Raw genomic sequence first — 13,852 nt, forward strand, 5'->3', positions numbered from 1 at the left:
TAGCCTTTGTTCATTCCACTACCATCTCTTTATCACTCAGCTTTGATTTTATGTGTGGCATGTGGCAGTATATTCTTCATTGAATGAGGTTAAAATTATATACTGCGTTTACATCCTACTGAGATAGCCCTCTTAAGAGAATCAATTCTTTTTTTAATCCAGGTTATTATCAATATATCATCTAGATACATACTTTTAAAGAGAGTCCATTGATAATTGTTATTTGAAATAATTCTTTTATATTTTCTTGAGTTGATCTTTTTTCTTAAGTAAAACACAAAGATTTCTTTTTCCTGAAATTATACTTTCTCCCTCAGGAAATATGAGAAAAATGTATTGCATGGAGTCACATCCCAAGTAGAAGTTGATGTGTTTTTGTTTTGTTTCTCCATCAGGATTGCCTGTTTGTCCTGAGCTGGTGAGGGAGCACATCCCTAGAACCAAGGATGTGGGACACTTTTTATCTGTCACTGGGACAGTGATTCGAACGAGTCTGGTGAAGATCCTGGAGTTTGAGCGGGATTACATGTGCAACAAATGCAAGCATGTATTTGTGGTCAGGGCTGACTTTGAGCAGTATTATACCTTCTGTCGGCCATCCTCATGTCCCAGCTTGGAGAGCTGTGATTCTGCAAAATTCACTTGCCTCTCAGACTTGTCTTCATCTCCAACTAGGTGTAGAGATTATCAGGAAATCAAAATTCAGGAACAGGTAAGTGATCAAATAAATGCGAAAAATAACAAATTAGAAGAAGTGTTTTTCATCTGTGGGCAAATTGCCAGGACTAGGGAACACATTTGTAATCTGTTACTAAGAAATAATCAGAGGCACCGAGTGATTTGTCTTATGACTAGATGCAGGAAAGAACTGCCTCTCTTTTCTAGTTAAGTAAATGTTACTGTGTTTAGTAGTTGGAGCATGTGTTTATTTTGCCCATCCACAAGGTAGATTATATTTTGAGATATTTTCCATATGGATGTTTTTATTTTATTGTAGTTTTAGTGAATTCTTAAACTGATAGTAGCCACAAGTTTCAAGAAAATTCCATAAATCCCCATCGTAATTAAATTGTGTGATAATACCAGAGAAATAGAAACAGTAATTGCAAGAACTGCTAGGCTTCTGAATACTTAGTATGTATCTGAGCATACTCAGTGTCTGCTTTCTTTTCCCTGCTAGGTTCAAAGGCTATCTGTTGGAAGTATCCCACGAACAATGAAGGTTATCCTGGAAGATGACTTAGTAGACAGTTGCAAATCTGGTGAGAATGTTAGCTTATATAGTAGGTCCTAAAGTATTGACTAGGAAAAGCCACTTTTTATTTTCCCAAGATCACTGGCAAGTGAGTGTGGGGAACTTGAGAACAGAGACTGGCATGAGGAGGTAGGTAATAGCAGGAAAGAAACTGGGCTGGAGTTCAGCGATCTAGTCTAGCTGCTTGTTTTACAGATGAAGCACCTGATTTGCCCATGAGAGCTTATCCTTTGTGTTTCCTCCTCTTATTCCAAACAGCTTAAAAACTGTTGCTTTTACTGTTTGCCTAGCAATTTCCACTGGCTGTTTAACATTTAATTTAAATTGAAGGTGGGTCAGAAAATGCAAATGATTGTTGTCAACGATTGCCTTTCAACTAACTTCAACATTTCCTGCTTTAAGTATTTCCCACCCTCACTAAGAACCCCTTAATCTCTATTAAAAAAAAAAAAAAACTAGCACCAATGTGTCCCCTGGGCAGTAACAGGTATGTCTGACCTCTTATTTCATATCCCAGTGCTCCCCTACTGGACAAGTCGAAAATGCTTTATGTCTCTAAATTCCATCATTTCCTTTTCTTAACCCTAAGCTTCTCCAAATGCCTCATTTTTACTGAGCTGCCATTTCATTAAAATGATGAGGCAAAGGCTCTATGGAAACAGAGTTCAGTATCTAGAGTCAAGAATAATTCCTTGTCAAAATATTCTCCCCTTCCACCAAGAATCACCAACCCATAGTTTGAAATTTATGTCAAATATATTAACAGTTCATACTTGTCTAAACAGTATTCTAAGTAAATAACAGCTTCGATCATGGTTTGCCTGCTAAATGGACAAGGCTGTGTCAAAGTACCTTGTTCATATAAGACTCTAGATTTTAACCAGAATCTGTAATGTCTGGATCAGCAAAGCAGTGCTTGTATGAGCTTAGCCAGAACATGAAAATGTCCTTTGATAGAGATTAAGATGTTTTCATGCAGTTCATCTAAACTAAATTCTTTCTGCACTTAAAAAAAAAAAAATCTGGGCTTCCCTGGTGGCGCAGTGGTTGAGAGTCCACCTGCCGATGCAGGGGACACGGGTTCGTGCCCTGGTCCGGGAAGATCCCACATGCCGTGGAGCGGCTGGGCCCGTGAGCCATGGCTGCTGAGCCTGCGTGTCTGGAGCCTGTGCTCCGCAACAGAAGAGGCCACAACAGTGAGAGGCCCGTGTACCGCAAAAAAGAAAAAAAAAAAAAAATATTAAGCTATTTTTCTTTCACATGTCACTAATAGAGAATGGATGGAAGCAGTCTGTCATCAGCTGTCTTTCATTTATCCATTGCTACAAACCTCTGTGAGAATCAGAAGACATAAATGGCATAATCCTTGCCCTTCAGGAATTTACAGTCTAGTTAGGAACCCCAGTCTGACGTTGCAGAGTAATAAAGTTGGAGGTTGTGTACTGATAACTGTTAAGTGCTGCAAGAGATCAAAGACAGGTCTGACCAGGGTGGCTGCAGTGGTAAATATGCTGCAGAAGATAGAGGGGACAAAGAGATTGGATTGTAAAAGTAAGAATTTTAGCTTTCTGAAAATAACATTTTTTCCAGTAACATTTACTATGGAAAAACATGCAAGTTTCAAATTAGTATCTATTGCCTTGGACTATCATGTATACCTCACGATTGTTCTGATGATCATATGAATCTTTCTCTCAAATATCTGAATAAATGAACACATGTATATATTAAAGGGTGTTTAATGGTATTAGTTGCTTTACAAATGTAAAGTAGGTTTACTATAATAATAGCTAATATTTATTGAGCATGTATTCTAGATATTGCATGAAGTACTTTATATATATTATCTGACCCAATTCTCACTATAGTTCTGTGATGTAAGTATAATTATTCCCATTTTGTAGGTCAAGAAATAAGCTCAGTTTATTAGGTAGCTTGCCACACAGCCAGTGAGTGGTGGAGCTGGGATTTGAATCCACATCTGATGAGTCAGTGCTCTTGTCCATTCTTGAGCACTTCACATTTTCCACATTACTGCTGCTTAGTAAAGTCAGGTTATTACTAGTGGGTGCAATACATGAAAGTTAAATTTCTCATTTGACTTAATGTAGAAACAACCTATATATAACCCATTAAAATGACCGTAGTAGAGAATTCTTTGAAGTGCTCATATAAAGTTGCCCTGGCCATTTTCATCTAAAAAATTGGGGGCAGACAATATAGTAAGTGATCACTATTCCCGATTGGATTTGAAAACCATCCAGCAGTGGTTGAGGAAGTATCTTGAAAATGTGTGAAGATTTAATGTGTTCATCACCATTTACTGTGAAGTTGCCTTTGGCTAGAAATATGCCTTCTATTCGGTGAATTGCTACCACCAGTTCCATGCATTTAGCATTCACAGAACACTTTTCTTCAGGAAATCAAAGGCATGCAGATTACACATTATACATTGACATTTAGAGAGTGAAAGGCATTTTGTATCAGCAGATATCATATATTTGACATAGGCTTGGAAATGAAGACTTGCCTGTTAGTTCAGAGTGTAAATACTAGGATTGGATTTAAGGTATGTCCAACATCTTATGTTCAACAAGATTGAAATCTGGGGGACTAGGATTATCTTTCCTTTTTTGCCCACTTTTCTCCAGTACCAAAATATCGAATGCCAAGCACTCACCTATACTCGTTAATTGAATTGTATGTAATAATAAAAACAGTTGTCATTGTGCCTGTAAGTTACCCAAGGCCTCTTAGGAAAATCTGTAAAAGTTTAATATTCTACCCATCAATTAGGAATGGGAGAGTTTCCTTAGATGGGAAGGAACCAGCCAAGAAAGAACAAGCAGAGTTGTATCTTCTGCTTTCATAGCTTATGGAAAGGAGCTTTGAAGTAGAACAAGTATTCATTCATTTCTTAGTGCACTCATTCTTTTGTTCATTAAAAAAAAAAGGCAGCGAGTGAATGTTAACAAATGCAGTTAAGTAAAAATGAAATATACAAGAAACTAAAACTAGTATAGTATCCATTATCTCGAGATTATCTCCTTTCCTGACACCAAATTGATTATGCAATTGACCCTTGAACAACATGGGTTTGAACTTTGTGGGTCCGCTTATACACGGATTTTTTTCAATCGTAAATACTACAGTACTACACGATCCATGGTTGCTTGAATCTGCAGATGCGGAACCTCAGATTCAGAGGGCTGACTGTGGACTTGAGCATCCGTGGATTTTGGCATCTGAGGTGGGTTCTGGAACCAATCCCCTGCAGATACTGAGGGCAGACTGCACTTTAACCTTTTGGCTGCAATTCCTACCTCCAATTCTCCTTAAGTGAGAACTATATGGTTAGAGATTCTGAGAGGATGAACATTTCACCCAATATAATCATGATGAATAAATCATCCAGTAAACTATTTTCCCAGGGAAAGTTTAGAATTTGGTGTGATTATCATGTGGCAGATTAAGAAAAATTAAAATGCTGGCTTTAGCTTCTAGCCGTGCAAATACAAGTGCCTGTTTAAAAAAAAAAAATCGGGACTCTGTGGTGTTCTTTTGCCCCAAATGGTTTCTGGAAGAATGTGTACTACTCTAAACCATGGTGGGTTAGTGGTTTATTTCTTGGTTCTGGTCCTTTGTCGAGTTTGTGCCCAAGCAGGCAGGATGCTACTGCTGGACTCACTCGGTGCTTTGTCCCAGGTGATGACCTCACTATTTATGGGGTTGTAATGCAACGGTGGAAGCCCTTTCGGCAAGATGTGCGCTGTGAAGTGGAGATAGTCCTGAAAGCCAATTACGTCCAAGTAAATAATGAGCAGTCTGCAGGGATCAACATGGATGAGGAGGTCCGAAAAGAATTTGAAGATTTTTGGGAATACTATAAGAGCGATCCTTTTGCAGGTTTGTGTTAAGGGTATAGAGCTGATAATTATTAACAGCATTTTATTCATTAGTTAAATATAATGTTTGTGATTTACATGCTATGTATCAGTGACTGTGTTCAAAGGGAGTAGCATTAGTCAGTACCTCTAGCTGTAGTCTCCCTTTGCAGCCCTTTTCTGGTATAATCTTTTCTATTTAGAGATCTTACTGGAAATTCCAAGAGATTTTCCATTTCAACTATTATTTTAACATCTCTTATATTGCCAAAATAGTTTCAGAGCTTTCTACCTTCTTTACCAATTAAATACATACATAGTTCTGCCTTAAATAGGCAAAACTCATCCTATTATGAAACTTCATCCTATTAAAACCATTTCTTTTCTGATGTATCTGATACAGTTAAGATAGCTTCACACAGTTTTAGCTGAAGATTTAAAAATATGAAGTAGGAAAGAGATGCAAAAAATAAGCTTTGTCATCACAGCAAAAAATTTTGACTGACACTAAGATGTCATTACACAGATTAAAACATTATAGCCATTGGGTTTGTAGAGTATTTTTTATTTTAAAATCCCAAATGTATAAAACACCAATTAAATCTTCAAATGTCTATTTTCATTCTTCCTTGGAGGTATCTTCTGAGAAAAATAAACGGAAGCCAGTAAAAGACTATTTCTGATAAACCTCACCTCAAATCTAATACACAGTGATTACTTTATTCTTAAATCACATGCTGAACTGGACAGATACTATTTCACAAAAAAAGACTTTCAGGGACTTTCCTGGTGGTCCAGCGGTTAAGACTCCATGCTTCCAATGCAGGGGACGTGGGTTCGACCCCTGGTCGGAGAACTAAGATCCCACATGCTGCGTGGCTCAATGAAATAAAAATTAATTAATTAATTAACTTAAGAAAAGGCTTTCACTTGCCTAAATATAGGCAGTTTGCTTTTATTTTGTGGGATGATTTTATTTTATTTTATTTTATTTTGCTTATGTGTGTAACACAAGTATGGTAGTTACGGATTATTCTTTTATTTGATCCACACAGAAAGAAGCAAAGGTCTCTCTATGTTGTGGCTTTATTAAGCAAACCTTTTAAGAATCATGTATTTTTAAATAAGTTTTTTTACTTAAAATTGTTTCTTAGGCTCAAATCCTCACAAAAAATCTGTAACTCTTCCTTGGAACGTAATCATTCCTTATTAATTCCAGTGCCACAGCTACACTCCACCTAGTAACAGTGAAGGAAGGGCATCATACAGTGTTCCAACTAGGCCGTCAGAAGTTCTCTGTGCTGGTGATTAGTCTATTTTGTTTTAATTAGAAGGCTATAGCTATACATCTCATTTACTGGATGAAAAGAAGAAATTAATATTCTGTGAGAAGACAGGGAGAAAACGAGGCAACTATTTTCTTTTTAGCATGAACAGATTCTGCTTTCTTCATTTCCTAAGTACCAAGTATCAGCCCACTATATTTTACCATTTCAAAGTGTATGTGTGTGTGTTGGGGGGTGTGGGGAGGAGGGTGGAGGTGGGGAGCTGCATCCAAAAGCGTGTCTTCATTTTGCTGGTCTAAAGCCAGAGATGACTTCACTGCTCAGCTCTGGGAGGTTGGCCTGCTTCATTAAGCTCTGGTGCTGTGAGTATTGACGAGGAGCTAAAGATTTTCTTCTGATCTACACTGATCTCAGGGATCCCCTGGCCCTGATGCATAGAGGCTGGATAGAAACCCAAATATAGGGGTTGGGGTCTTCTGGGCCATCTCAACCCACTCCAGGGTGACTCATTTATCTTAAATCCTAGAAGTTCTCTTCCTTGGGGTAACTGAAGGCCATGCCACAAGAGTGGATTACATGGGCACACTATTAACATGGTCTAGAACCAGAAATTTGAGAGGGAGGGAGGGAAGGAATGGGGTAGCATTCACCCTAATGCATTCTCTTCCATGATATAGTCATGGGAGCTTCTATTGCCATGACCCAAGGAATCAAGTTTTTCAACTTTAGATGACAAATTTAGGGAATGGACCTTCCCCTTTGCTTTTCTCTGGTACCTCAGACCTGACTTCAGAGTGTATCCTTTGTGTTGACCACAGTGTGAGGAAACCTTGAGATGAGAAACAAGCACAAGTAGTACAGGTAATATAATAGTTAACAAGTAAGTAGCTCCTACTGTGTGCCAGATACTATTCTGTGTGCTGTGCACCTATTAGCTCCTTAACAACCCTGCGAGATACCATCATTATCTCCATTTCACAGATAAGGAAATGGAGGTGGAGAGAGTAAGAGACCTGCCCAAGGTCAGACAGCTAGTGAACAGTAGCACTGGGCTCTGCCACCAGAGCCTGTGGGATGTGCTTCCTGTCAGCACATTAGTCACTGAATCCACCTTTACTGAAAAAGCTGGCTCTAACAGCTCCGGCTTGAGTGTCTTCCAGGCCAGTTTGCCTACTTGTTCCCTGCTTGCTGAGGCTATTCTTTCTTTCTTTGTATGTGTAATCTCCAGATTCTGGTCAGAATTTACATACCTGCTGTCGGGTCTTAACTATGTAGATCTCAGACCTTTTATCTTTTTTCTCTAGACTTTCTACCTCAGGAAAGGAGGGATTCCCTCCAGCAGTTAATGAACTTCCTTCCAGGATTTACTAATGCTTCTTTTTGGTTCCCTTTTTACTAAAATGTTTTCTTTCTTACCCATTTCTGCCATCCCAGGTCACATCACCATAGCTTAATTGCCGCTGAGTCAATTTTGATTCGTTAGGAAAAGTAGCCTTTGTGCATAGGGACACAAATTATGGAGGAAGGCCCTTTCCTTTATCTTGACGGAAAAGCTTCTGGAACTGGAATCATCAGCTAAAGTAGTACTTCTATGATTATTTTCCTCCTCAAAAGAGCTATCATTGAAACATGAGTACAAGCTCAGAGTTAAATATAAAAGCCCTCAAACGTGCAGATTAGTTACCAGCATGTGGACATTAATTTCTGGTAACTTGAATGCAGACATACAGAGTACCATCACAGTAGTGAATTCCATATAAGACAGACTCCGTAGGGGCTTGTTAGAGTCTCGTAAATTCTGTTGGCCTCATTGGTTGATTGGCCAATGACAGAATGAAATACCTACTTTATTCATTGATGGCATAGGCAGATCTCAGATTTGGTGTTTGATATTTCTGAAAACAGAACCTAAAACCGTGGTAATCGCTTATGTAAAGCATGTTATCAGAAGAATCCTGAGACCTCCAGCTTGGATTGCTAGAGTTGTCGTTTATAATGATCTTCTAAATATCCTGATACATTGATGCTTAGTCTAGATAAGACAATTTACCAAACTGCTCAGAGCAAATGCTGAATTGACTTGCAGGATGGGTTGATTTTACCTCTCTTATACCTCTGGAGAAGCTCCATGAGCTCCAAGTACCTTTTGTATTTAAAGATTACAGGCTTCTACAATCTGTCTCATTGTTTCTGAGATGGAACACCTTCCTTTTATTTAGGCAGTGGAGTAATTTTACTGAAATTATTGCACAAGAAGTGCAGCTGGTATTATTTTTAAGGGATAATGTTGGTCCAATGAGGGAGAAAAGAGATTTCTTTCTGTCCCTTGTAAAGTACGCTAAATTTATAGAAACAAACAGGGAGCACCCAGGAATAAAAAGAATTTTCATCTCATGGCATTATAAGAAGAAGAGGACTTTTAGGACCAAAACAAAGTTATTCACTCCTTTTAGTCATTTGGAAATGGTACCCTTGATCATTTTAGAGCATAGAGTGTTTCTAAGAAGATAGGATAGAAAGGGAAATTTCAGCTAGGATTTCTTGAAAATTATTGGTAACTCATCTTTCTGCCTTTCCCAGGAAGAAATGAAATATTGGCTAGCTTGTGCCCTCAAGTTTTTGGAATGTACCTAGTAAAGCTTGCTGTGGCCCTGGTGCTGGCTGGTGGGATTCAAAGGACCGATGCTACAGGAACACGGGTCAGAGGTTAGTACCCATTTAAAATTTTTGAGAAATATTAACACACAGAGTAAGAAGAGAAGCTAGAATTTTTCTTTCCTGAATAAAAATTGTTTGTTGAGCTTTATTTTCCAAATGTAATCTTTTAAAACTGACAGTTGCTCACTATGTAATATTCAGTTCAGCATCAGGAACTACCGTGTAGAATACCAGTCTTTCCAAAGACTTTCAATGAGTATATATTTTTGTTCCAGCCTATCAGGGTGCCACAAAATAAAACCTTTACATTTCTTTTACTGTCTGTTTTTCATTGGATCCCCAGTCTCTCTCCAAGAGGAAAAGATAAGAAATAGTGCTTTTTAATGTCTCCAAGTCAGTGTCTCTCCATCTGTGACTGTCAGTGTGTTTGTCTCAGACTGCTGCTCTCAGTCATCTGCCTGCTGATTCCCCTTCTGCTGGTGGGTAGCAAACGTGCCATCTGCCAAGAGGTGCTGCCATAGGTCATGCATTCCAGCAAAAATTACTCTAAGTGTGTAATTACATCCAAATGGCAGAAAGCTCTTTTGTGGTTAACACACTTAACTGACCTGACTCTGGCATAAACTAGGTTTATTATGGCCCTCATATAGGCAATATGAGGGTCATAACCAAAGGCTTAACCGAAAGACTAAAAGGACATTATTGTAAATCAGACTTTTAGTAGGGACTCAAAAACCATACTGTACAGTATAGAATAGTAAGTATAATAAGGTTTATGTGTATTGTATGTTTTGATTACCTACTGTTTGCAAGGCCTTCTGCTAAATGTTGAGCTTATGTAGTATTTCCCTATTAATGTATTCAGAAAATACTTGAATATTACTGAATAAATTTGCTTGATCAGTGAGATAACATATGCTGCAGGATGCTCATATGTTCATCTATGTTATGTTTGAAAAATAAGAGTACTTTAAGATAGATATTTCATTAAACTACTAAAATTTTCATAGAATGAAAAGGTTTTCACTTAACTGTTAGAATCATAAGTGATTTGGTATTTATAAAGCACTTATGAAGTCCCAGACACTTAAAAATACTTAAATAAAAATAGAATAAAATACTTATATGGTGGGATGGAAAGATTTAATCACAGTATTTTGATACTTAAAATAGATTAAATAAAATCAGAAACTTTATAAGCCAAAAATTTTTTAAATGTTAAACAGTCTTAAACATCTGGAAATAGCACAAAAATCTGTTAAAAAATTTAGATTTTAAATGGTATTCAGAAATCAATTAAAAGATTGTTATTTACTTTGAAAGTCAACTTTTCTAAGATATTCTGGTTAAATCCCTCCTTGAATGACCTTAAGCAAAAGCACCATATAAAATATAAATTGTGTGGGCATCCCAAGTGGACCATTTTCTTTTTGATTAATTACACTTACGAGTCTTTTCATAGAAATTTAAAACTACATTATTTATATTTTTCTAGGTGAATCTCATCTTTTATTGGTTGGGGATCCTGGCACAGGGAAATCTCAATTCCTCAAATATGCAGCAAAAATTACACCAAGGTCTGTGCTCACCACAGGAATTGGATCTACTAGTGCAGGTATTTTATGTGACAATTTCAATTAATTTAATGTTACTGCAGAAGCTAACACAATGGTTGCTTTCTTGTGGAAAAGTACCTATAACAGGATACATTTCAAGATTTTTGAGTTACTGTCAAAAACCTAAGTAAATATGTAGCATTACTTTTGTAGCTCCAAGAAAATATTTTAAAACCTCCACCTTCACTTAAAGTTATTTTCCAAAAGCTTATTCCATATATCTTTTTGTATCTTAAGTTTTGAATGATCCTATTCAATTTTCTCATTCTCTGATTACTTTCAAACATGTTTATGCAGCATCTGTTATTCTGTGAAGACCCAGCAAACAGTGCTGAAATTAATAGGGGGAAAAATCTCACTTCATAAAAGTACATAGCTGGCGTAAAGCTTAAGACATTTTCATGCTCATGGATCTCACGGGCAACAGTAATTCCTACTGAAAATTCTTAGGTAGAAAATTTGTCTTAGTATGTGGAAAGCGTACTTTCATCATTGCAACGTGTAGCTTCATTCATACATTGTAATGATTCTTCAACAAGTATATTTAAAGCCTTTGCTGATATGTCAAGATTTGATTATAAAGTGACTTCAGGAAAAAATTATTTTAAAAAACATGTTTTGATGCCTTTTTGAATTTTTACACTGTTTTGATTGGGGAAATATTTCTCCTATTCTCCTATAATAGGGCTTTGGTTTCACACATTTTAAAAATGTTATTTGTTACTTGTTAGGGATGCCTACTGTCCGTGGCTTGTGCTCAGATTTCTTATGAGAAGCTTATAGTCGAAAACTTATCATAAAACAGCAAATGCTCCATTAATGGTCCTATGTAACAAGAGCCCCATTTTAATGGACTCTTAGGTTTTGAAATATAACTAAACAGTACATTAAGCACTGATAAGAAGGGATTTATGGATTGAGAGGCGTAGACAAGCTTTAGGATACTAGAGGCAAGCGTATATGAAGAACACTTCATGTGCATTTTAAAATTGTTATGACCCAGTGTTCTAGAGTTCTGTATTAAATGATATTAACAACAAACAAATAAAGGTGTTTCCCGAGTAACAATGTGGAATGTTTCCTAAGTTAATTATATGGAGTGTCAAGAAATGAGTCCAATTTGTGGACTATTAGTAACTTCAGAGTATTTGGACAGTTTTAAAGTGAATGGCTGATGAATTCACTGTATTAGCCCTTTTCCTTCTTTTTCTTATTGCCAAATTCATAATCCGAATATGAAAGAAATGACAGGTAGAGGGAATATAAATTTTAGAACTGTAGAAAAGTTATTGCTACTTCTTGTCTACCCAAAGGGCCAGACTAGCCTTTCTTTAAACTGTATCACAACCCATTAGAGGGTTATAAAGTTATTTCAGTGGGTCAAAACCAGCACTTTCAAAATAAAAGATACTAGAATATACTAGTGCACACAGTAAAGGTGCACAATTAAGGGTACATTTTCATGAAAATTGTTAATATAAATACATATTTGTGTTATCAGGTCATACTTAAATTTTTTTTTTTTTACCATGGATTACATAAAAAGTTTTGAAAACTGCTGCCACAGGCTTTCTTGGTAAAACTAGAAACCCCAAACCTGAGGGTAAGACCACATGGAAGCCTACGGTTGTATAAGGTTATAAATGAACGAATGCATGCACGTTTCTCAGACTTCTGCTTGTTTTCTCAGCTCAAATGATATCCTTATTCCCTCCAGCCTACACGCCTATCTCTTTTGTGGCAATAACTAATTTGTTCATGTTTATCTTCTGAGGACACAGCTATTTACTGTGATCAGAAAGGGAAAAAACAGTTCTAAACTTTCTAGCTATAATTCAGGCAGCATCTAGCTAAACAGGAAAAATAAAAAACAACCTGTGCATTACAGTTTCTTAGTTCCTAATGTCTGAATACTAAATATTTTAATTTTTAAAATTATCTTATAGAACCATAAAAATTTTAAATAAGAGATAATAGTTTTTAAGTCTCAAACTTTTGTGAAAATTGGCTGTTGGTTTACAAATTGATATAAAAACCTAACCCTTTGATGTCAGTACAAACCAATCATAATTAATCAGAATAAAAACTCAGCAGTGAATTGATTTGGAAATTTGGCTTATATATGCTTTATTCCTGACAAGCACATATTGTGTTCTTGTTATATTAATCACTGAGCTCTTGGTTGGAAAGTATTACTTTTATTTTCATTTTAATATTTTAACATTTTCTTTTAATTGCAATTAGACAAAAATGAAATTTTCTTCATATGGTTTTAACAGCCGGATGTATTTTACTTTTAAAGTCTATGAACTAGTTAGTGGACAGTATTTTAATTATCTGGTATATTAAATTTCAAAGTTTAACATTTAGCAAAATTTTGCTTCACAAAGTCACTTTTTAGAATGACAGGAAATATATACAACTGAGAATCCATATGCAGACAAATGCCCCTTTCCCTTCCTCAAAATAAGCTTTAAAAAGTGCAGTATAAAAGTTTGAGATATGAAGGCACTGCATAACTCTGCATTATATGGCTAATATCTTGCTTAGCAGCAAGAGTAATGAGAATATTCTACATTTAATTTACTGGAGCATAAGAAACTCTTTGAGGAAGGACGTAGCTCTCATCAGTGAAAAAGAACTTTTTGGCCCATTTAGTTAATGCATTCCTTTCCAAGACTGCTTTTAAAAAACTTACCTGGAAAAGCTATCTAAAACATGTCCACCACAAATACGCCTAATCTTATTGTGCATGAGTGTCAGGGGATATGGAGAAGAGTACTACATGTGAAAATATATATAGTTCCAAAATAGTAACTTATCTATTATGATAAAGCTAAATATATCTTTCCAAATCCACTGCTTTTATATAAATGCTGCCAACAACAGATGACCTAGCAAAACAGTTTTAAAGAGTTAAGTTCATAGTATTATAAATCTAACGAACGGAACGAAGCCATTATACTCTCCTGCTCTTAAACTTAGGGAATTTGTATCTGCTCTTGACCTGCTGAATTCACTGGGTAGTAATGATGTATGATTCAAGGAGTGTTCTGATGTCCTGAACTGTTATAAAAACAAAAATCATAGCCAGAGGACCTTATAAACAATTAACCACATTTGTTGTCTTAGAAACCAAACTGAATGCTGGCT

The 13,852-nt window shown here is 36.4% G+C and overlaps 1 protein-coding gene across 3 annotated transcripts in view; it reads left to right on the forward strand.

Moving 5' to 3' along the window:
- The window catches only part of MCM9 (minichromosome maintenance 9 homologous recombination repair factor), an 83,095-nt gene that overhangs the window by 11,641 nt on the left and 57,602 nt on the right, over positions 1 to 13,852 (forward strand). For all 3 annotated transcript variants that reach the window (XM_067702257.1, XM_067702256.1, XM_067702258.1), the window contains exons 3-7: positions 396 to 712; positions 1,181 to 1,262; positions 4,961 to 5,161; positions 9,006 to 9,131; positions 10,579 to 10,698. In XM_067702257.1, the coding sequence (XP_067558358.1) occupies positions 396 to 712; positions 1,181 to 1,262; positions 4,961 to 5,161; positions 9,006 to 9,131; positions 10,579 to 10,698 (846 nt within the window). The remainder of the gene's footprint in view (positions 1 to 395; positions 713 to 1,180; positions 1,263 to 4,960; positions 5,162 to 9,005; positions 9,132 to 10,578; positions 10,699 to 13,852) is intronic.

This window comes from Pseudorca crassidens, chromosome 13 (assembly GCF_039906515.1).
Source record: "Pseudorca crassidens isolate mPseCra1 chromosome 13, mPseCra1.hap1, whole genome shotgun sequence".
In the NCBI taxonomy this organism is placed as follows: Eukaryota; Metazoa; Chordata; class Mammalia; order Artiodactyla; family Delphinidae; genus Pseudorca; species Pseudorca crassidens.